The 21,564-nt window shown below is 40.0% G+C and overlaps 1 protein-coding gene across 3 annotated transcripts in view; it reads left to right on the top strand.

Moving 5' to 3' along the window:
* LOC121390154 (alkaline phosphatase-like) overlaps positions 1–21,564 on the top strand; it is a 96,642-nt gene that overhangs the window by 9,576 nt on the left and 65,502 nt on the right. For 2 of the 3 annotated variants that reach the window (XM_041521900.1, XM_041521901.1), the window contains exons 2-9: positions 2,460–2,680; positions 4,575–4,749; positions 5,016–5,185; positions 6,327–6,434; positions 11,748–11,850; positions 12,835–12,987; positions 15,701–15,892; positions 17,533–17,631. In XM_041521900.1, the coding sequence (XP_041377834.1) occupies positions 2,460–2,680; positions 4,575–4,749; positions 5,016–5,185; positions 6,327–6,434; positions 11,748–11,850; positions 12,835–12,987; positions 15,701–15,892; positions 17,533–17,631 (1,221 nt within the window). Of the gene's footprint in view, positions 1–2,459; positions 2,681–4,574; positions 4,750–5,015; positions 5,186–6,326; positions 6,435–11,747; positions 11,851–12,834; positions 12,988–15,700; positions 15,893–17,532; positions 17,632–19,733; positions 21,348–21,564 lie in introns of those variants that run through there. The other variant, XM_041521899.1, reaches the window with a different exon arrangement.

The following is a 21,564-nucleotide window of genomic DNA, read 5'->3' as shown; positions in this document are numbered from 1 at the left end:
AGTTGTTTTAAAATGTATCTGATGAGCGAAAGCGAGTTTGATACGTTTTTTAACGAGTTGTGAGATAAATGGTATCTAATAGACACGAATGTATTATCCTATTTGTTACATATCCTCAAAAGCAAGGTTTTAAGCAAATTTTAATATATTTTTCGACTAAAAGGTATTTACAGCTGTTGCACTTGTAGCTACCTTGCGCGTCACAGATACATGATTGTCAGGTTAACTATACGTCACAGTGTAATATATTTCCACTGTGTTATTTTTCATTGGCTGCATGGCATTAGTGACCTGGTCATCACCTAGGAGAAGACAGTCGTATGTCTTAAAATTGTTAACACACGTACGTGTGTTAACAACGCATGTATTATCAAAAATAATGCATGGTGTTCTCACCAACGGGTGTGTAAGAAAAAGCTATAATATAAAATTTCAGCTCAATATCTCAAGTCATTGCGAAAACAAAATCCGGAAAACTATATGTGGGACAGACTGTCCGCCAGACAGACAGAAGGACAGAGATGAAACCTATAGTCCCCCCCCCCCCCCCCCCCCCCCCCCCGGTAGGGGACTAATAACCAACTCACCTCACTAAGAGGAGTTACAAATTATTTGCCCCTCGTACATGAATGAATATTGTTTTTTAAAAACACACAAACACACACACACACACCAACCCCCCCCCCCCCCCCCAACCTTTGCCAGAAAAACTTGTTTACAAGATTCATTCACTGGGGGTAAATAATCCATGATTGATCATAGCTTGTGAGTTATTAGAACCCTCCTTGAAAACACATATTCACCACATGCACGCAACGACGTTACAAATAATTACGGATTAATCCACTCATGTAACACACAGCGGCAACAGACTGCGAGGAAACAGCAGAAATGACAAGACTGGTGAGATTACATGTCGAAACTTCCAACGATTAATACACATGGTCATCAGAGAGGCTTGGTTTGTGAGTAGGTGGTCACGGAGGGGTAACGTTTGTCCTTGTGGCTAGAACTGATCATTGGAGTGTTGTGAACATGAAACCACTTGATGACAAACAGGAAGTAAAAAGGAAATGTTTTATTTACGACGCACTTGACACATTTTATTTACAGTTATATGGCATCAGAGATATGGTTAAGGACCACACATATATTGAGAGAGGAAACTCGCTGTCGCCACTTCATGTGCTACTCTTTCCGATTAGCAGCAAGGGATCTTTTATATATACCACCCCATAGACAGGATAGCACATACCACGGCCTTTGATGTACCAGTCGTGGTGCACTGGCTGGAGCGAAAACAAGACCAATGGGCCCACTGACGGGAATCGATCGCAAACTGAGCGCGCATTAAGCGAGCGCTTTACTACTAAGCTAGGAAACCAATGGCAATATGACGTATGTTCCAGATTCAGACATTCATATCTCGGAGGGGCGGGACGTAACCCAGTGGTACAGCGTTCGCTTGATGCGCGGTCGGTGTGGGATCGATCCCTGTCAGTGGGCCCATTGGGCTATTTCTCGTTTCAGCCAGTGCACCACAACTGGTATATCAAAGGCCGTAGTATGTACTGCCCTGTCTGTGGGATGGTGCATATGAAAGATCCCTTGCTGCTAATCGGAAAGAGTAGCCCATGAAGTGGCGACAGCGGGTTTCCTCTCTCAATATCTATGTGGTCCTTAACTATATGTCTGACGCCATATAACCGTAAATAAAATGTGTTGAGTGCGTCGTTAAATAAAAACATTTCTTTCTTTCATATCTCGGAGGCTATACCAGCTAGGGATGTTGTTTTAGTGTCAAACCCTATGTTTTGAGGGTCACAGAACACGGACATAATATTTGGTGGAACTTTTACTCAAATTGTAAAATTATCAAAACTGAAATTTGGTTTTACCAGAAGTTATGAGAAAACAGTCACAATACAGTTTGAATCCTACTAGATCACTCTGAAAAACGTGTTTCAAAATAAATCCATTGCTTACAAATTGTATACATGGATGAATTGATGCGCGGTCGGTTTGGGATCGATCTCCGTCAGTGGGTCCATTTGGCTATTTCTCGTCCAAGCCAGTGCACCACGACAGGTATATAAAAGGTTGTGGTATGTCCTATCCTGTCTGTGGAATAGTGTATATTAAAGATCCCTTGCGACTAATAGCGAAATGTAGCGGGTTTCCTCCAAGACTATATATATATGTCAGCATTATCAATCCAGTAGCCGATGATTCATAAATCAATGTGCTCTAGTGGTGTCGTTAAAGAATGATAATGACACATGTTCCCTGCATCCCCTCTTTCTCCCTCCCTCTCAATGTTTTTCTCCGTCTCTTTTTCCTGTCTACATCCTGCCTATCTGTCTGCCTTCCTGCCTGCCTGCCATACACACATGATTTTAATGCCTAAAGGTGTGTAAGAGGAGGAGAGAACAAGAATTTAGTTTTTATTCCAATCACAGATCCAGAATTCTGGAACGATATGATGCGCGAGGAACTACGAAGGGCGACAATCCTCTCGCCGATCGTCAAACGAGCCGACAACGTCATCCTCTTCATCGGCGACGGAATGGGTATCACCACGACAACGGCAGCGAGGTGGTTGAAGGGACAGAGGAACAACAAGACTGGGGAAGAAGGGTTTCTCACGTTTGAGCGGTTTCCGTACGTGGCCATGTCTAAGGTAAAATGTCTGTTTTTATTTTCACTTGGTTATTTCGTGTATATGTTATAATTAAGTTTAAAGCACGCTGTTGTGAGCAAAAAAATGCACACGCGCACTTAGACGCATCAGTTATTTGTGTTGTTCGTCCAGGTGAATGATGAGTTAAATATTGAGATATTGAGTTGAGAGAGAGAGAGAGAGAGAGAGAGAGAGAGAGAGAGAGAGAGAGAGAGAGAGAGAGAGAGAGAGAGAGAGAGAGAGAGAGAGAGAGAGAGAGAGAGAGAGATGAATAGTGAGAGAGGGGCAGAGAGATAGAGATAGTGAAATAGAGATGGGCAGAGAGAGAGAAAGAGAGAGAGGAGAGGGGGGGGGGGGGAGAGAGAGAGAGAGAGAGAGAGAGAGAGAGAGAGAGAGAGAGATGAATGGCGAGAGAGGGGCAGAGAGATAGTGAAATAGAGAGGGGCAGAGAGAGAGGGGAGAGGAAGGGAGAGAGAGATAGTGAAAGAGAGAGAGAGAGAGAGAGAGAGAGAGAGAGAGAGAGAGAGAGAGAGAGAGAGAGAGAGATGAATGGTGAGAGAGGGGCAGAGAGATAGAGATAGTGAAATAGAGATGGGCAGAGAGAGAGAAAGAGAGAGAGGAGAGGGGGAATAGAGAGAGAGAGAGAGAGAGAGAGAGAGAGAGAGAGAGAGAGAGAGAGAGAGAGAGAGAGGGGGGGGGGGTGGAGAGAAACGGGAGAGATATTCAGAGACAGAAAGAGAATTCGGTGTACTAACTTTACACCCCATGCTACTATTGAGATGCGAACCCAGTATCCACCCACCTTGAAAACCACTAAGCCACCGTCGCTTGTCTATTATTGGACGTGACAATAAGAATATTTAATATATTGATAATGGGAGACAAGTCGTATGGCACTAAACACAAAATAAAATAAATAATACTATCCCAATTTTTTTTTTTAAATGTACATCTTCCTATACCAACTCCAAAGTTTTCCTTTTAAGGCGCCGATCCAGAAACAACACACACAAAACAAAACATTCACTTATTTTAAAGTGAATTCATCGCTAACTGTAACATGCAACTTCCAATTAAGTAATTGCATGTTCAAGTTCATGTTCAAGTTCTTTATTGCGTTAAGTTTTCCAACTTATCAGCATTATAACAATGAAATACAATATTATATACAATAGTGCGGAACAATGGTGGAGAATGACTTACAGAAATACATACACATATACCGATAAAACAATCCATCTATATCTATATATAAACAATCGGCAATATGGGTTACATAAATATAGATATATTAAGTTGTTTGTAGTAATAGCATATCCCTCATTTTGTTCGCCTGTAGTAAGTATTTGCCAAGGTTATTTATCTCCTTATTGTTTGTAGTTGACAATAGCTGTATTAGTTTAAAAACACTGGGGTTCTTGGAGTAGTATTTCTTAATAAATCTATTTCTTAAAGTGTCGTATCGTGGACACTGAAGAATAAAATGAAACTCATCCTCAATCTCATTAATATTAACCACCCCCTTATAAGGTTCTATATCCGCGCCCGCTTTTCATTCGACAGACGTACAGTGTGGACAGTCAGACGACGCCCCCCTTCACACCTCCGCTCTCATATTTTAAAGTGGTTTCACCGCTAAATATAATATACAACTTCCAATTAAAGTAATTGCATGTAGACCACCCCCTTATACAATTCTATATCCGCGCCTGCTTTGTATTCGACAGACGTACAGTGTGGACAGTCAGACGACAGACACCACACCACCCCCCTCCGCTCTTATATTTTAAAGTGGGTTCACCGCTAAATATAATATACAACTTCCAATTAAGTAATTGCATGTAGATCACCCCCTTATACAATTCTATATCCGCGCCTGCTTTGCATTCGACAGACGTACAGTGTGGATAGTCAGACGACGGACTCGGCGGCTACGGCCACGGCGCTGTTGTCCGGCGTGAAGAACAACTATGGGTGTGTTGGCGTGGACGGCCGCGTTCAGTATGACGACTGCGAGACTTCACACGGGAAACACGTCGACTCGGTTCTACACTGGGCCCTGGCAGAAGGTAAGAAACTGAGCGTGCGAGACGGGGGTGCGGGGTGCAGGAGGGTGGGGGAGGAAAGGGGAGAACTGCTGCAGCAAATCTTCACATTCGGTTGCCTATATTAACGGATGTGGCGTCGTTAAACAGAACTAAAACACGTTTAACTTTTAAAATATATTATGCCCATGCTCTGAAGATATCACATATATACATTTTAATCTTGCCGTCTAGATAATTTATGCTATATTCGGCCCTGAATGATCAGATACTCTCTTTGTAATCTCCAGGCAAGTCTGTTGGCATAGTAACGACTACCCGTGTGACCCACGCCACTCCCGCCGCCGCATACGCCCACTCGGCGAGTAGAAACTGGGAGAATGACTTCGACATACAGAATGTTTACGGAAACTGCACGGACATTGCGAGACAGCTTATTGAAGACAACCCCAACATACAGGTGAACGTTTGTTTTGTTTAACGGCACCACTAGAGCACATTGATTTGTTAATCATCAACTATTGGATATCAAACATTAAATTTTGTTATTTTGACATACAGTCGAGAGGAAACCCGCTGTACTGGCGTAGGAAGCGGGGGGGGGGGGGGGGGGGTTGTTGCCAAGCCTCTGAAATTTGCGAGAGTGATCGTTTCATTCGCGCGTCGATCGCGTCAGCATAGTTTGCGTAACCCATATTTCGTTCGCGCAATGAATTTGTGAAATATGGGCATATCCTCACCATGTGGTACCCGTCATGAACACCTGTCAGCCTACAGTTGGCAAGTCTGTCGTTATTATCCAAGTGACGAACATGTTTTTACACAATTTTAATCATGATGCACAAATACAAATATAACTATAGCCTTTATTAGAAACATACTTATCTGCCCTTGATTTGTATAGCACTAAGCGGCCCTAATCAGCCACTAAATTATTTCCGGCGCGTTCACGCTCCAGTCGCTTACAACAAAGGCCCTTTGTTACTACTGCCTTGTGGAGTAGTCGTCGACTTGTTCTTTTATTTTTTGACGTTAGTAAAGTTTTCTAATACTATTATTGTTTGTCAGATTGTATACAATCTTCTTCTTTTACAAAAAAGAAACTGTACAATATGTTTTATGCTCAACAGAAATACTACATCGGATATCATTACAATCAGTGATACCCTCCTCGATAGTGTAATGATTAAGCCATCCGACATAAGGCTGGTAGGTATTGGGTTCGCAGCCCGGTACCGGCTCCCACCCAGAGCTAGTTTTTAAGCCTCAATGGGTAGGTGTAAGACCACTGCACCGGCTACTCTCTCACTGACCACTAACAACTAGCCGACTGTCCTGGTCAGACAGCCCGGATAGCTGAGGTGTGTGCCCAGTATTTGTATCCGCGGTGGTTTTGTCGCACTGCATGTGGGAGTTTTGGCCACACGTGTTACTATTATCGTCAATGGGATTGGATTTGGCAGTATACACCCTACAGAGGGTAGTGAAATTAAACTTAAGTCAGATCATTTTGTTTTAACCCGTATTATCCCCAACACTACTGTGGAATATATTTCAGAACACTCTGTCTCATTTCATTTGACTGTTTTGTTGATTGACAGGTTATTCTGGGAGGTGGGCGGAGTAAATTCATGACGGACAACCAAACGGATCCCGAGACTGGGCGCGTCAGTAGCAGAGCCAGAAAAGATGGACGTGACCTCATTCAAGTATGTAGCAAATTAGTTACTGTTTTTCTAATTTAAGAAAACGGAAAAAAAGAAGTAGAATTCAAGTCAGCAATAAAGTCTTTTATATGTAGTACTTTATCATAAAAGTTCATATTTATGTGACACACATCTGCCGTTTGCCACACACTTTTGCTATCCACCTCCACATCACAGTCCTCGTCTCTCCGACCACAACAGCTGCTTGTCTCTTGTGTCACTCACACGTCATTTGCCATTTTACAGTCCTTGAGGTTTGACGCGAGCAATTGCTCCTACTCGCGTGTGCTCACGCCAGACTATTTCTACGTGGGCGAAAAAGTGCTGGCACGTACCCCTGAAAAGAATGATAATGGAAACTAGCTCTAGGTTTATGTTTTAAAAGTATTTGCCATTTATAACGTCACAGACGCCTATTTCACTCCATTTGTAAACCGGCCTCGGTGGCGTCGTGGTTAGGCCATCGGTTTACAGGCTGGTAGGTACTGTGTTCGGATCCCAGTCGAGGCATGGGATTTTTTAATCCAGATACCGACTCCAAACCCTGAGTGAGTGTTCCGCAAGACTAAATGGGTAGGTGTAAACCACTTGCACCAACCAGTGATCCATAACTGGTTCAACAAAGGCCATGGTTTGTGCTATCCTGCCTGTTGGAAGCGCAAATAAAAGATCCCTTGCTGCTAATCGGAAAGAGTAGCCCATGTAGTGGCGACAGCGGGTTTCCTCTCAAAATCTGTGTGGACCTTAACCATATGTCTGACGCCATATAACCGTAAATAAAATGTGTTGAGTGCGTCGTTAAATAAAACATTTCTTTCTTTTTTCCATTTGTAACTTTATCCAGATGTGTTACAGGTTTGTAGATTAAAGGGACATTCCCGAGTTTACTGCATTGTAAGATGTTTCCGACTAATAAAATATTTCGACGATTAAACTTGCATATTAAATATATGTTCTTGTTTAGAATATCAGTGTCTGTATATTCAATGTGTTTCTGGTCCTCTTAATATTTATAAGAAGCCCAAACTTAATTTTGACTTCAAATAATTTCGTACGTATCAATTTTTTTTTTTTTTAGGAAATAACATAAAATTTAACACAAATATTAGAACGATCGGAAACACGTTTAATATACAGCCACTAATATTTTATGCAGAAAAATATATTTGATATGTAATTACAATCGTTAAAATGTCTCTGTTAGTCGAAAACATCGTAAAAAATTGCAGAAAACTCAGGAATGTCCCTTTAACCAAACCTAGTGACTACAATGTAGCTTCTCGGATTGAAACTAGGGTCTGTCCCTTTAACCAAACCTAGTGTCTAGTTTCTCGGGTTGAAACTAGGGTCTGTGACTTTAAACAAACCTAGTGTCTAGTTTCTCGGCTTGAAACTAGGGTCTGTGACTTTAAACAAACCTAGTGTCTAGTTTCTCGGCTTGAAACTAGGGTCTGTCCCTTTAAACAAACCTAGTGTCTAGTTTCTCGGCTTGAAACTAGGGTCTGTCCCTTTAAACAAACCTAAAAACTAGGGTCTGTCCCTTTAAACTAGTTCTAGTTTCTCGGCTTGAAACTAGGGTCTGTCCCTTTAAACAAACCTAGTGTCTAGTTTCTCGGCTTGAAACTAGGGTCTGTCCCTTTAACCAAACCTAGTGTCTAGTTTCTCGGCTTGAAACTAGGGTCTGTCCCTTTAAACAAACCTAGTGTCTAGTTTCTCGGCTTGAAACTAGGGTCTGTGACTTTAAACAAACCTAGTGTCTAGTTTCTCGGCTTGAAACTAGGGTCTGTGACTTTAAACAAACCTAGTGTCTAGTTTCTCGGCTTGAAACTAGGGTCTGTCCCTTTAAACAAACCTAGTGTCTAGTTTCTCGGCTTGAAACTAGGGTCTGTCCCTTTAACCAAACCTAGTGTCTAGTTTCTCGGCTTGAAACTAGGGTCTGTCCCTTTAAACAAACCTAGTGTCTAGTTTCTCGGCTTGAAACTAGGGTCTGTTTAAACAAACTTTAAACGGCTTGAAACTAGGGTCTGTGACTTTAAACAAACCTAGTGTCTAGTTTCTCGGCTTGAAACTAGGGTCTGTCCCTTTAACCAAACCTAGTTCTAGTTTCTCGGCTTGAAACTAGGGTCTGTCCCTTTAAACAAACCTAGTGTCTAGTTTCTCGGCTTGAAACTAGGGTCTGTGACTTTAAACAAACCTAGTGTCTAGTTTCTCGGCTTGAAACTAGGGTCTGTCCCTTTAAACAAACCTAGTGTCTAGTTTCTCGGCTTGAAACTAGGGTCTAGTTTCTCGGCTTGAAACTAGGGTCTGTGACTTTAAACAAATCTAGTGTCTAGTTTCTCGGCTTGAATCTAGGGTCTGTGACTTTAAACAAAACTGTCCCTTTAAACAAACCTAGTGTCTAGTTTCTCGGTTTGAATCTAGGGTCTGTGACTTTAAACAAACCTAGTGTCTAGTTTCTCGGCTTGAAACTAGGGTCTGTCCCTTTAAACAAACCTAGTGTCTAGTTTCTCGGCTTGAAACTAGGGTCTGTCCCTTTAAACAAACCTAGTGTCTAGTTTGTCGGCTTGAAACTAGGGTCTGTCCCTTTAAACAAACCTAGTGTCTAGTTTGTCGGCTTGAAACTAGGGTCTGTGACTTTAAACAAACCTAGTGTCTAGTTTCTCGGCTTGAAACTAGGGTCTGTCCCTTTAAACAAACCTAGTGTCTAGTTTGTCGGCTTGAAACTAGGGTCTGCTACTTTAAACACACCTAGTGTCTAGTTTCTCGGCTTGAAACTAGGGTCTGTCCCTTTAACCAAACCTAGTGTCTAGTTTCTCGGCTTGAAACTAGGGTCTGTCCCTTTAAACAAACCTAGTGTCCAGTTTCTCGGCTTGAAACTAGGGTCTGTGACTTTAAACAAACCTAGTGTCCAGTTTGTCGGCTTGAAACTAGGGTCTGTCCCTTTAAACAAACCTAGTGTCCAGTTTGTCGGCTTGAAACTAGGGTCTGTCCCTTTAAACAAACCTAGTGTCTAGTTTCTCGGCTTGAAACTAGGGTCTGTCCCTTTAACCAAACCTAGTGTCTAGTTTCTCGGCTTGAAACTAGGGTCTGTCCCTTTAAACAAACCTAGTGTCTAGTTTGTCGGCTTGAAACTAGGGTCTGTCCCTTTAAACAAACCTAGTGTCTAGTTTCTCGGCTTGAAACTAGGGTCTGTCCCTTTAAACAAACCTAGTGTCTAGTTTCTCGGCTTGAAACTAGGGTCTGTCCCTTTAACCAAACCTAGTTCTAGTTTCTCGGCTTGAAACTAGGGTCTGTCCCTTTAAACACACCTAGTGTCTAGTTTCTCGGCTTGAAACTAGGGTCTGTCCCTTTAACCAAACCTAGTGTCTAGTTTCTCGGCTTGAAACTAGGGTCTGTCCCTTTAAACAAACCTAGTGTCTAGTTTCTCGGCTTGAAACTAGGGTCTGTCCCTTTAAACAAACCTAGTGTCTAGTTTGTCGGCTTGAAACTAGGGTCTGCTACTTTAAACACACCTAGTGTCTAGTTTCTCGGCTTGAAACTAGGGTCTGTCCCTTTAACCAAACCTAGTGTCTAGTTTCTCGGCTTGAAACTAGGGTCTGTCCCTTTAAACAAACCTAGTGTCCAGTTTCTCGGCTTGAAACTAGGGTCTGTGACTTTAAACAAACCTAGTGTCCAGTTTGTCGGCTTGAAACTAGGGTCTGTCCCTTTAAACAAACCTAGTGTCCAGTTTGTCGGCTTGAAACTAGGGTCTGTCCCTTTAAACAAACCTAGTGTCTAGTTTCTCGGCTTGAAACTAGGGTCTGTCCCTTTAACCAAACCTAGTGTCTAGTTTCTCGGCTTGAAACTAGGGTCTGTCCCTTTAAACAAACCTAGTGTCTAGTTTGTCGGCTTGAAACTAGGGTCTGTCCCTTTAAACAAACCTAGTGTCTAGTTTCTCGGCTTGAAACTAGGGTCTGTCCCTTTAAACAAACCTAGTGTCTAGTTTCTCGGCTTGAAACTAGGGTCTGTCCCTTTAACCAAACCTAGTTCTAGTTTCTCGGCTTGAAACTAGGGTCTGTCCCTTTAAACAAACCTAGTGTCTAGTTTGTCGGCTTGAAACTAGGGTCTGCTACTTTAAACACACCTAGTGTCTAGTTTCTCGGCTTGAAACTAGGGTCTGTCCCTTTAACCAAACCTAGTGTCTAGTTTCTCGGCTTGAAACTAGGGTCTGTCCCTTTAAACAAACCTAGTGTCTAGTTTCTCGGCTTGAAACTAGGGTATGTGACTTTAAACAAACCTAGTGTCTAGTTTCTCGGCTTGAAACTAGGGTCTGTGACTTTAAACAAACCTAGTGTCTAGTTTCTCGGCTTGAAACTAGGGTCTGTGACTTTAAACAAGCCTAGTGTCTAGTTTCTCGGCTTGAAACTAGGGTCTGTGACTTTAAACAAGCCTAGTGTCTAGTTTCTCGGCTTGAAACTAGGGTCTGTGACTTTAAACAAGCCTAGTGTCTAGTTTCTCGGCTTGAAACTAGGGTCTGTGACTTTAAACAAGCCTAGTGTCTAGTTTCTCGGCTTGAAACTAGGGTCTGTGACTTTAAACAAGCCTAGTGTCTTGTTTCTCGGCTTGAATCTAGGGTCTGCTACTTTAAACAAACCTAGTGTCTAGTTTCTCGATTTGAATCTAGGGTCTGTGACTTTAAACAAACCTAGTGTCTAGTTTCTCGGTTTGAAACTAGGGTCTGTGACTTTAAACAAACCTAGTGTCTAGTTTCTCGGTTTGAAACTAGGGTCTGTGACTTTAAACAAACCTAGTGTCTAGTTTCTCGGCTTGAATCTAGGGTCTGTTCCTTTAACCAAACCTAGTGTCTAGTTTCTCGGCTTGAATCTAGGGTCTGTCCCTTTAAACAAACCTAGTGTCTAGTTTCTCGGCTTGAAACTTGTGTCTGTGACTTTAAACAAACCTAGTGTCTAGTTTCTCGGCTTGAAACTAGGGTCTGTGACTTTATACAAACCTAGTGTCTAGTTTCTCGGCTTGAAACTAGGGTCTGTGACTTTATACAAACCTAGTGCCTAGTTTCTCGGCTTGAAACTAGGGTCTGTGACTTTAAACAAACCTAGTGTCTAGTTTCTCGGCTTGAATCTAGGGTCTGCTACTTTAAACAAACCTAGTGTCTAGTTTCTCGGCTTGAAACTAGGGTATGTCCCTTTAAACAAACCTAGTGTCTAGTTTCTCGGCTTGAAACTAGGGTCTGTGACTTTAAACAAACCTAGTGTCTAGTTTCTCGGCTTGAAACTAGGGTCTGTTACTTTAATTTTGCTATGAATGCTGATTTGCCAGGCATGGCTGGACGAGAAGGAAGCCCGAGGAGTAAGTCATCACTACGTGTGGAACGCCAGCGCCTTCGACGACGTGGATACGCAGACGACAGACTACCTTCTAGGTCAGTGGTCAACATCGTAGAAGAAAGGAATGTTAGCTATAGGTCATTAGATAATTATAGGATAATAAATGAGCTTCCTTTTTATATCATGTTTTTGTTCCGAGTGAAATAATTGTAAACTGTCACGAGCTTCGCCGATTCACGCAGTTCGCGGATAATTTGTTTGTTCATACCCCGATGAAGGTAAAAGAAATAACATACAATCCTTAAATAATAACAATAAAAATGACAATACTTTTATTTGTCACAAAAACAACAACACACAACAAAACAACAACAGTGTTTTACAATACAGAAAGAGGTTTTGAACGTAACAAATATTGACAATGAATATAAATTTAATAAATCTATATAGTATTTACACAAGGCCTTTTTAACAATTTCCGATCGTTCTGATCGTCTTTCATCATTTGATATGCACTGCCGACATACTTCTTTGTACTTACCTGATGCTACACTTTGCCAGGATCATTTTGAGCTCAGGTCCACTTGACTACCGTACACACATAATATAACGTAACTAACCATTAATCTAGTATGTTAGAAACCCCCAGACTGTTAACCTATCAATACAATAGTAGGTTTATTAAATGTGCTATTCGTGCTATTGTGGGACTGTCATATAATAACTGTCTACCCTATTTTTATTATTAATTTTAGAATTTTCAATTGATGTTAATTAGAAAATTTGTTTGATTTTCATTATTATTCATACTTACCTAGAAGTAGCACAACAACTATGCTATACAACCCGAATCATCTCCTCCACTGCAGAATGGTCTTCCCTTGCCGGATGTATATCCATATCCGCGCATTGGCAGTGGAGGAGATGACTCAGGTTGTATAGCATAGTTGTTGTGCTAGTACAGTAAGTTGAATAAGACTATCATATTTATTCCTTTGTTTAACACCCAATAGCCGATGAATTTTTGTGTTCTTTTGTGCTAGGGTGTCGTTAAACATTCATTCATTTACCCTATACAGGCCTGTTTTCTGACACACACATGAAATATGAACTCGAAAGAAAGGATGGACCGACCCCGACTGAGGCTGGTGAACCATCAATAGCGGAAATGACGTTGAAGGCAATAGAAATACTCCGCAGAAACAAAAATGGATACTTTTTATTGGTCGAAGGTATGTTTAATTCTAAATATCCTACATACTAGCTACTGAGACTAAATTACAAAGATAGTTTAGTGCAAATATTGTTAATACATTTTGTGATACAAATAAAGTTTGGTTTGTTTAACTACACAAATACAGCAAATACGGAGAAAACCAGTGCCCGTGCAATTATTTAAAGAGCGATTTAAAAAAATTTTTTTATTGATGTCTATTTTAAATTTAGTTGTTGATATACGACACTTATTATTATGGCAATAAGTGATCTAGATGTTATGCACTATGATGGTTTGAACGTTCATGTTAGAAATATAACACTAATTTTAAAACGAATATATAGAGGTTATTTCATGGGCTTTTTCGAATACAATCTGTATTACAACAAGTGATATGTGAAAACCATATTTTCGTAAAAATATGGTTTTCACACATCAACAGTTGACATAAAAATCAAATTAAAAAAAACACACAATGGAATGGTCTACTTATTTTATACAGCTTTCCTAGTTTTAGACAAATCTTTCGGGGTGGGCTTTTTTGGTTAATGTCTTTCACTGATCCTATCGAAAACACGTAACGCCGTGATATATTTCTTCCACTTTAAGTTTTGTTGAAAGTTTAAATGACCATGATATTTTAAAAAAGAAATACGAATAAAAAGTATCTTGATTAAATTATTAAATTAGTAATTACTTAATAATACTGCTGTGCAAACATACCTGACAAATTGATCCGCCCCCACCCCCAAAAAAACCCCACAAACAAACAAACAACAACAACAACAACCCAACAATCCCAAACAACAACAACAAAAAAACAACACAAAAACACAAAACGAATCAAACGACGAGTTTAAAATCTTACACTCAACGACAGGGCATTGTGTCCTCGTTATTTAGCTTCTTATTAAATCAGTTTTAGACATTTTATCGTAATTGCACTTCATATCCGGGTTTTTTCTAGTTACAATTGTTTAAATAACTCTCTTTTTTTTCAAATACAACCAGATGCACTGGTAATCATCAAACTTAAATTCGTAATAATTTACAAGAGAGATAACTGATTCATTAATTTTCATAAAAATATAAATATGATTTCCATGTTTTCACTGTAGCTAAAATACAGTGAAAATATATACACGCACACGCACACAGATATATATATATATATATATATATATATATATATATACATTAGGCCCCTGCGAAGCTTCGTATATTCGATTCGATTCGAAATCGTCGCGAAGCTTCGATTCGATTCGATTTTTGTGTATTCGGAATTTCGAATATTGCAGTGTACGGACAATTGGAAAAAGAGGGACAAACTATATGGCCAACCTTTAACATTAATAAACAATAAACAATGTGGAAGACAAAGCAGGAAAAAACTCCCGTTTTAAATGAAATTGGTATAAGTAACCTATTAACCAAATAATACTCTTATCGTACGTATTTTGTAGTTTGCTGATTAGTTGCTCATTAGCCCAAATGTAGACTCGTTGCCTACAGTACTACACTGCAACGAGGCTAATTGAATGATGTTTTCTTTTTCTTTAAGTACGAGATGAATATTACTTTATTAACAGACTATTTAAATGAACCTTTTTTATATAAAAATTTACACACACACACACACACACACACACACAGATACACACACACACACACACACACACACACACACACACGCGCACACACACACACCGATTGGTGATGAGTGTTAATTTTCAGATGTTTACTTGAATTATTTTGTGATCTAATTAAAAGCCAATACATGATCACTTCCAAGATATTATATCGTGTTAGTTCAACTGTTCAACCTATGTACACATTAGTACTGGGCATGGGAGTATGGGGATTTAGGGTGGCTGGAGGGGTTGATTTGCCCGGAAAAAAAAAATGCCCCCCCCTCCCCCCCGGTCGTACGCCTATGGTACTGGGTTTTTTTTTTTTTTAGGGCGCTTTATTATTTAAAATTCAACCTTGTGTAATCATGTTAATCACCGTATGTACACCCAATGCAGTGAATATTTATATTGTATTTCTAATTTCCTTTACTGAGCTGAATATTCCACCGTGAACTGCATCTGATACATTTGATTATTCTCCAAGGTATTCGAGATTCGAAATTCGATTCGATTCGAACAATTTCGAATATTCGATTCGAAATTCGATTCGACCGGAAAATTGAGATTCGCAGGGCCCTAATATATATATATCAATTATTTTTGTATATTTTTAATAACGTAACGTAACGTAATGTAACGAAACATTACATAATAAAAGTAAAATTCACCACTAACATAACATGACATGACGTATTAGGATATGACTTGACATGATGAGTTGTAGCGTGGTGTCTCGTGACGTGAGGTGACATGACGTGACGTAACGTTGCGTGACGTGACACCATGACGTGATTTAACGTGACATGACATACCATGATAAGATGTAACGTGATATGACATGACGTGACGTAAGGTGACATGACATGATGATACGTGACGTGACGTGAAATGTGACGTGGTTGATATAATGTGACGTGATGTAACGTGACATGATCAGATGTGACGTGACATGACATGGCCTGATGTGACGTAATGTAACATATTATCAGAACGTTACGTAGTGTAGCGTAGGGCAGCGTAACTGACGTAAAGTAACGTAAGGCAGCATAGCAAATAAATACTAATAATATCAGAATACTGCACACTGTACTATGACAGGAGGGCGGATAGACCACGGTCACCACTTGAACTGGGCTAACCTGGCTCTGTCAGACACAGTCGCCCTCGATGACGCCGTCACAGTTGCAGCTACAGAGACGTCTCAGGAAGATACTTTAATCGTCGTGTCCGCAGACCACTCCCACGTGTTCAACATCGCCGGCTACCCGCAGAGAGGAAACCCGGTCCTAGGTAACTTGGAATATAATCATGTTTGACGACACATCACCACGTTCAAACTACGTCACCACATTCGAACTACATCACCGCATTCAAACTACATCACCGCATTCAAACTACGTCACCACATTCAAACTACATCGTCACCACATTCACACTACGTCGCCACATTCAAACTATACCACCACATTCAAACTACATCACCGCATTCAAACTACATCACCACATTCAAACTATACCATCACACCACATTCAAACTACATCACCACATTCAAACTACGTCACCACATTCAAACTATACCACCACATTCAAACTACATCACCACATTCAAACTACGTCACCACATTCAAACTACGTCACAACATTCAAAATATACCACCACATTCAAACTACATCACCACATTCAAACTACATCACCACATTCAATCTACGGACTTTTGGTGTCTTAATATAATGGGGGCACGGGGGTTGGTAGGATGTAAGTCAATGGTAAATCGTCAGCATGAGATGTGGTAGATCATAAGATCGAATCCCCTCAGAGGAATGTTTGTTTCTGTCCTATCGGACCTCACGACTGGTACATCAAAGCCCATGGTATGTAGTGTCCTGTCTAAGAAAATGCATACAAAAGATAAGATCACTTGCTGCTTCAGAGAGCGATCCTGGGGATCTGAGAACAGGTCTAGAGGAAGGCATGGACGGAGAGAGAGAGAGAGAGAGAGAGAGAGAGAGAGAGAGAGAGAGAGAGAGAGAGAGAGAGAGAGAGGAGAGAGAGAGAGAGAGAGAGACACAGACAGACAGAGAGAGAGAGAGAGAGAGAGAGAGAGAGAGAGAGAGAGAGAGAGAGAGAGAGAGGGGGGAGGGAGGGCGGGGAGGGGAGGGGAGAGAGAGAGAGAGAGAGAGAGAGAGAGAGAGAGAGAGAGAGAGAGAGAGAGAGAGAGAGAGAGACAGACAGACAGAGAGAGAGAGAGACACACAGACAGAGAGAGAGAGAGAGAGAGAGAGAGAGAGAGAGAGAGAGGGGGGGGGGGAGGGGAGGGGAGGGGGAGAGAGAGAGAGAGAGAGAGAGAGAGAGAGAGAGAGAGAGAGAGAGAGAGAGAGAGAGAGAGAGAGAGAGAGAGACAGAGAGACAGAGACAGAGACAGAGACAGAGACAAAGACAGACAGACAGACAGACAGAGAGAGAGAGAGAGCAAACCGTAATCCCGTCAGACGCAACAGTCAGACCGCACGCACGCGCCGCACCCAGTCTACATGAGCCTTAACCTGACATCGACATTTTCGTCCTTTTTGACGATTGTAATTAGATATCAAATATATTTTTCTGCATAACATATTAGTGGCTGTATATTAAACGTGTTTCTGATCGTTCTAATATTTGTACTAGCGTAAATTTATTTTTATTTCCTAAAATATTTTGTTTTCGTACGTACATAATTATTAGAAGACAAAATCCGGTTTGGACTTCTTACAAATATTAAGACGACCAGAAACACATTGAATATACAGACACTGATATTCTAAACAAGAAAATATATTTAATATGTAAGTTTAATCGTAGAAATATTTTATTAGTCGGAAATATCTTACAATGCAGCAAACTCAGGAATGTCCCTTTAAATATTTTTTGTTTTATTATATATTTTCAAAGGCGCTGCAGGCACTGGCAGTGACATGTTGCCCTACACATCTCTGGTGTATGGAAATGGGCCAGGCTATGGAAGGCGGAATATAACAAATGATGAATTGGGTAAGTTAAAATCTACAGTCTCTAATCACCCGCAGATCTAGATGCAGCACGAGTACCCATTCGAAGGCCATATGGACGTCTGGACGGTTATAATCACTTTATACCATCAGAAACAGAGAATACTAAACGAGTTCCCCTGTGAGCCCGTTATATCACGAGTGTGTTTGCAGTTAAAAACACACGAGTTGTAATATAAACGGTCTTACACGGGAACGATCGAGTATAGTATTTTATTTATTAAACCGTGCATCAATTAAGAAAAATAGGACATAATGACTTCCAAACTAACAAGCCAGTGCACCACGACTGGCATATCAAAGACCGTGGTATGTACTACCCTGTCTGTGGGATGGTGCACATAAAAGATCCCTTGCTGCTAATCGGAAAGAGTAGCCCATGAAGTGGCGACAGCAGGTTTCCTCTCACAATATCTGTGTGGTCCTTAACCATATGTCTGATGCCATATAACCGTGTTGAGTGCGTCGTTAAATAAAACATTTCCTTCTTCCTTCTTCCAAAATAACAAGACCGGGAAAAAATGACGTCATGTTGTGGCTACTTCATTTAGCAATTTATCAATGAAACGTTTCATTCCTATGCCACACATCTATGAATGAACTTTATACACAAACAATATTATAAACATATTCAAGGCTGAACAAAGTTAATGAAATATTTTTTTTTTTTGTTAAATTAGGCTGCTAACATTAATTACAAAAATTGACAGCAAGTATTTTTGCGATATATCGAAAGAAAGATGGGCACACTTTTTGGATGAAGTTCTATCCGGAGTTGTACTGTGTGACACAGTCCATAGCTTGATCAGAGGTCATGGCCTCTCAGAAGACGTATTCCACAATGTGAAGAGACGATTAATATCACATGGGTATCTCTTCCACAGCGGTGTAATAAACAGAGACTAATACATGAGTGGCCGTTAGATACCATTTATCTCACAACGAGTTGTTTTAAAATGTATTTAACGAGCGAAAGCGAGTTTGATACGTTTATAAACAACGACTTGTGAGATAAATTGTATCTAACAGACACAAATGTATTATTCTATTTCTTACATATCCTCAAAACACCAGGTTTTAAGCAAATTTTAACATCTTTTTCAACTAAAAGATATTTACGACCCTTGGCATTTGTAGCTGACTTACGCGTCACAGACACATGATTGTCAGGTTATCTATACGTCACAGTGTAATCGATTTCCATCGGGTTGTTTTTCATTGGATATATGGCATTGGTGACCTGGTCATCACCTAGGAGCAGCCAGTCGTATGTCTTGAAATTGTTAACACACATACATGTGTTAACAAGTATGTGTTATCATAAATAACGCATGGTGTTCTTACCAACGGGTATGTAAGAAATAGAGGATAATAAACGAGTTACCAGTTAGTATCAGATTTATGTCCCGAGTGAAATTATTTTTATTTGTCACGAGCTTTAGCAAGTGACAAATAAAAATTATTTCACGAGGGACATAAATTTGATAATAACTGGTACCGAGTTTGTTATTCTATTTATTACCCCAACTTTTTTTAAGCCTTTATTTTTGATATAGTCTACATCGGCTACATGTCCATGTAATACTATATAGAAACGACGTAAACTACAATTTTGAATCTGTTGCTATTTTAACAATATTTGACTTATGAGCCTATAATTTTCACTAAATATGGCAAATATCCATATAGTAATACATTTTAGAATATTCCATATTCAGTAGGGTTGTTTTGTTTTGTTTTCTTTCTCTCTTTTTTTTTTTGGGGGGGGGGGCTACTTAGCTTTTTTTACTTACAATTTTAAATCTGTTGCTATTTTAACAATATTTGATCTTTGATATTTGATAATTGTACATATACGCAGACAGACAGACAGACAGACAGATAGAGACAGGCAGACCGACAGACAGATTGATATATACTGGTATTCTAAACAAGAACAAATATATTATGTAATATTTGTAGTCAAAATCATTATTTAGGTCGGACACGTCTTACTATGGCTGCAAACTTGGAACAGTCCCTGTAGCAGCGGACTCACAACTGATCAATGTAAAAAACCCACATTGTAGTAATTCTAATTTTCAGACCACCGCTATTACAAACAACAATCGGCGGTTCCAATTGACACGGAAACCCATGGCGGGGAGGATGTGGCCATATACGGCCGCGGACCAATGGCGCATCTCTTTCACGGCGTGCACGAGCAGGCGTACATAGCCCACGTGATTGGATATTCTGCGTGCATTGGTCCATACAAAGAACCAGCCGCATGCGCATTGGCACTGGTGCCAGCTCCGCCCATTAGTGCAGGCACGACGTTGAAGTACGGCAGTGTTGTCGCGCTCTTATCTGTGATAGGGGCGTATTTATTATAATATGGTGTGACTGCGTCTTTATAACTTTATGGCGTATTAATAGGCGTATTCAGTTCAGGGGCGGATGCAGGATTTTGTAAAAGGGGGAGGGGAGTTACAAAATTCTGTAAAATGTTTTTTTGTTGTTGTTAATCATCAGCTATTTGATGTCCAAAAATTCTGGAAAAGGGCAATTTGAGTTTGAGTTTGTTGACGGCAAATAAGCCAAGCTCACAAAAGCAACATGATTGCAAGGGGGTTTAGGGGTCAGGTTTTCCGTAAAATAAAGAAGCGTTTTCAGGGCAATTTAGTGTTGAATATCATGGTGATATGAATTTAAAAAAATAATATATATATAAGGTGATTAAAAAAGTTAATTTCAAACGGGTGATTAAAAAGGAAATTTCAAATGGGAGTAACTGGACCCCTCTGGATCTGCCAGTGTTCATAACTATGGTGTATTTGTTTGTAAGGCGCGGATTAAGCCGGATGTCGATGTAGCCTGGGCCTCCATATTTTTTACCACTTAAGTTTGCCTTTATAAAATATTACAAGTCGTGTTTATCAATGTGTTTATCGATGTCACCTAAGTACGTTATATGAAAGGCGCTATCTTTAAGTTACAGTGCATTATGCTATTTTGATATTAAACATTTTTAATAAATAACTGAAAATTAGAGCCCAATCGATCACATTTCGATTATAATCGATAATTTCTTTTCTCAACATATTTTGTACGCAACGGTCTGGGCTTATGTCGCCATTTGGGCGAATAATTTCATTATTAAATCGCCAAAAGAAATTAATTCAAAAACAAAATGAATGCAATTCTTCATAGAGCCATAAGGCACTTACTTCAATTGCCAGGGGGAGGAATTTTTTTAAAATTAATATATGTAAACAAAAATTCTGTAACAAGACGCATATGAGAGAGAGAGAGAGAGAGAGAGAGAGAGGGGGGGGGGGGGAGGAGGAGAGTTGTTTACCACCTATGACAATTATTTCTATTGCACCACGTTATCAGTCGCAAAGTGCCATAAAAGACTGAGTCTTCGTATATCGGTCATTTTTATTAATGTTTTGAATACTACTTTTATTATTACGTCTCTCTTCTTCTTCTTTTCCCCTCTGAATTCCATATTTTATATGTGATTAAGATAAAATGTTAAGTTTGCAATGTATTCGTTAACTTTTGATTGTTTTATATCTTCCTACTTCAGTGTGTGATTTACTGTCTTCAGTCTAATGTTTATCAATATAATGTTGTTAGTAAACGTTAAAAACGTGCAGGTATCTTTTATAACACCATGTTTTAATCACATGTTATTAAATTGTTAAAACAGTTGAAATAAGTTTTTTTGTTCTTTTCTGGATGTCACTTAGGCCTATAATTTATATAACTGAAGTTACTATAGTCCAGTTCAGTTGTTCAGATCCTAAGTTTTTTGAAAATGTTTCGTTTAATTCCTATTCAATACTTGTTTTCTTTATATACGCGTGAAAACAAACCCAAACCCCGACATATTTCATATACAATTAATCATCTAAAATGCACGAAGTTT

The sequence above is a fragment of the Gigantopelta aegis genome, chromosome 15, assembly GCF_016097555.1.
Source record: "Gigantopelta aegis isolate Gae_Host chromosome 15, Gae_host_genome, whole genome shotgun sequence".
Classification (NCBI taxonomy): domain Eukaryota; kingdom Metazoa; phylum Mollusca; class Gastropoda; order Neomphalida; family Peltospiridae; genus Gigantopelta; species Gigantopelta aegis.
The sequence above is the reverse complement of the archived record's forward strand: the minus strand, read 5'-3'. Positions and strand labels throughout refer to the sequence as shown.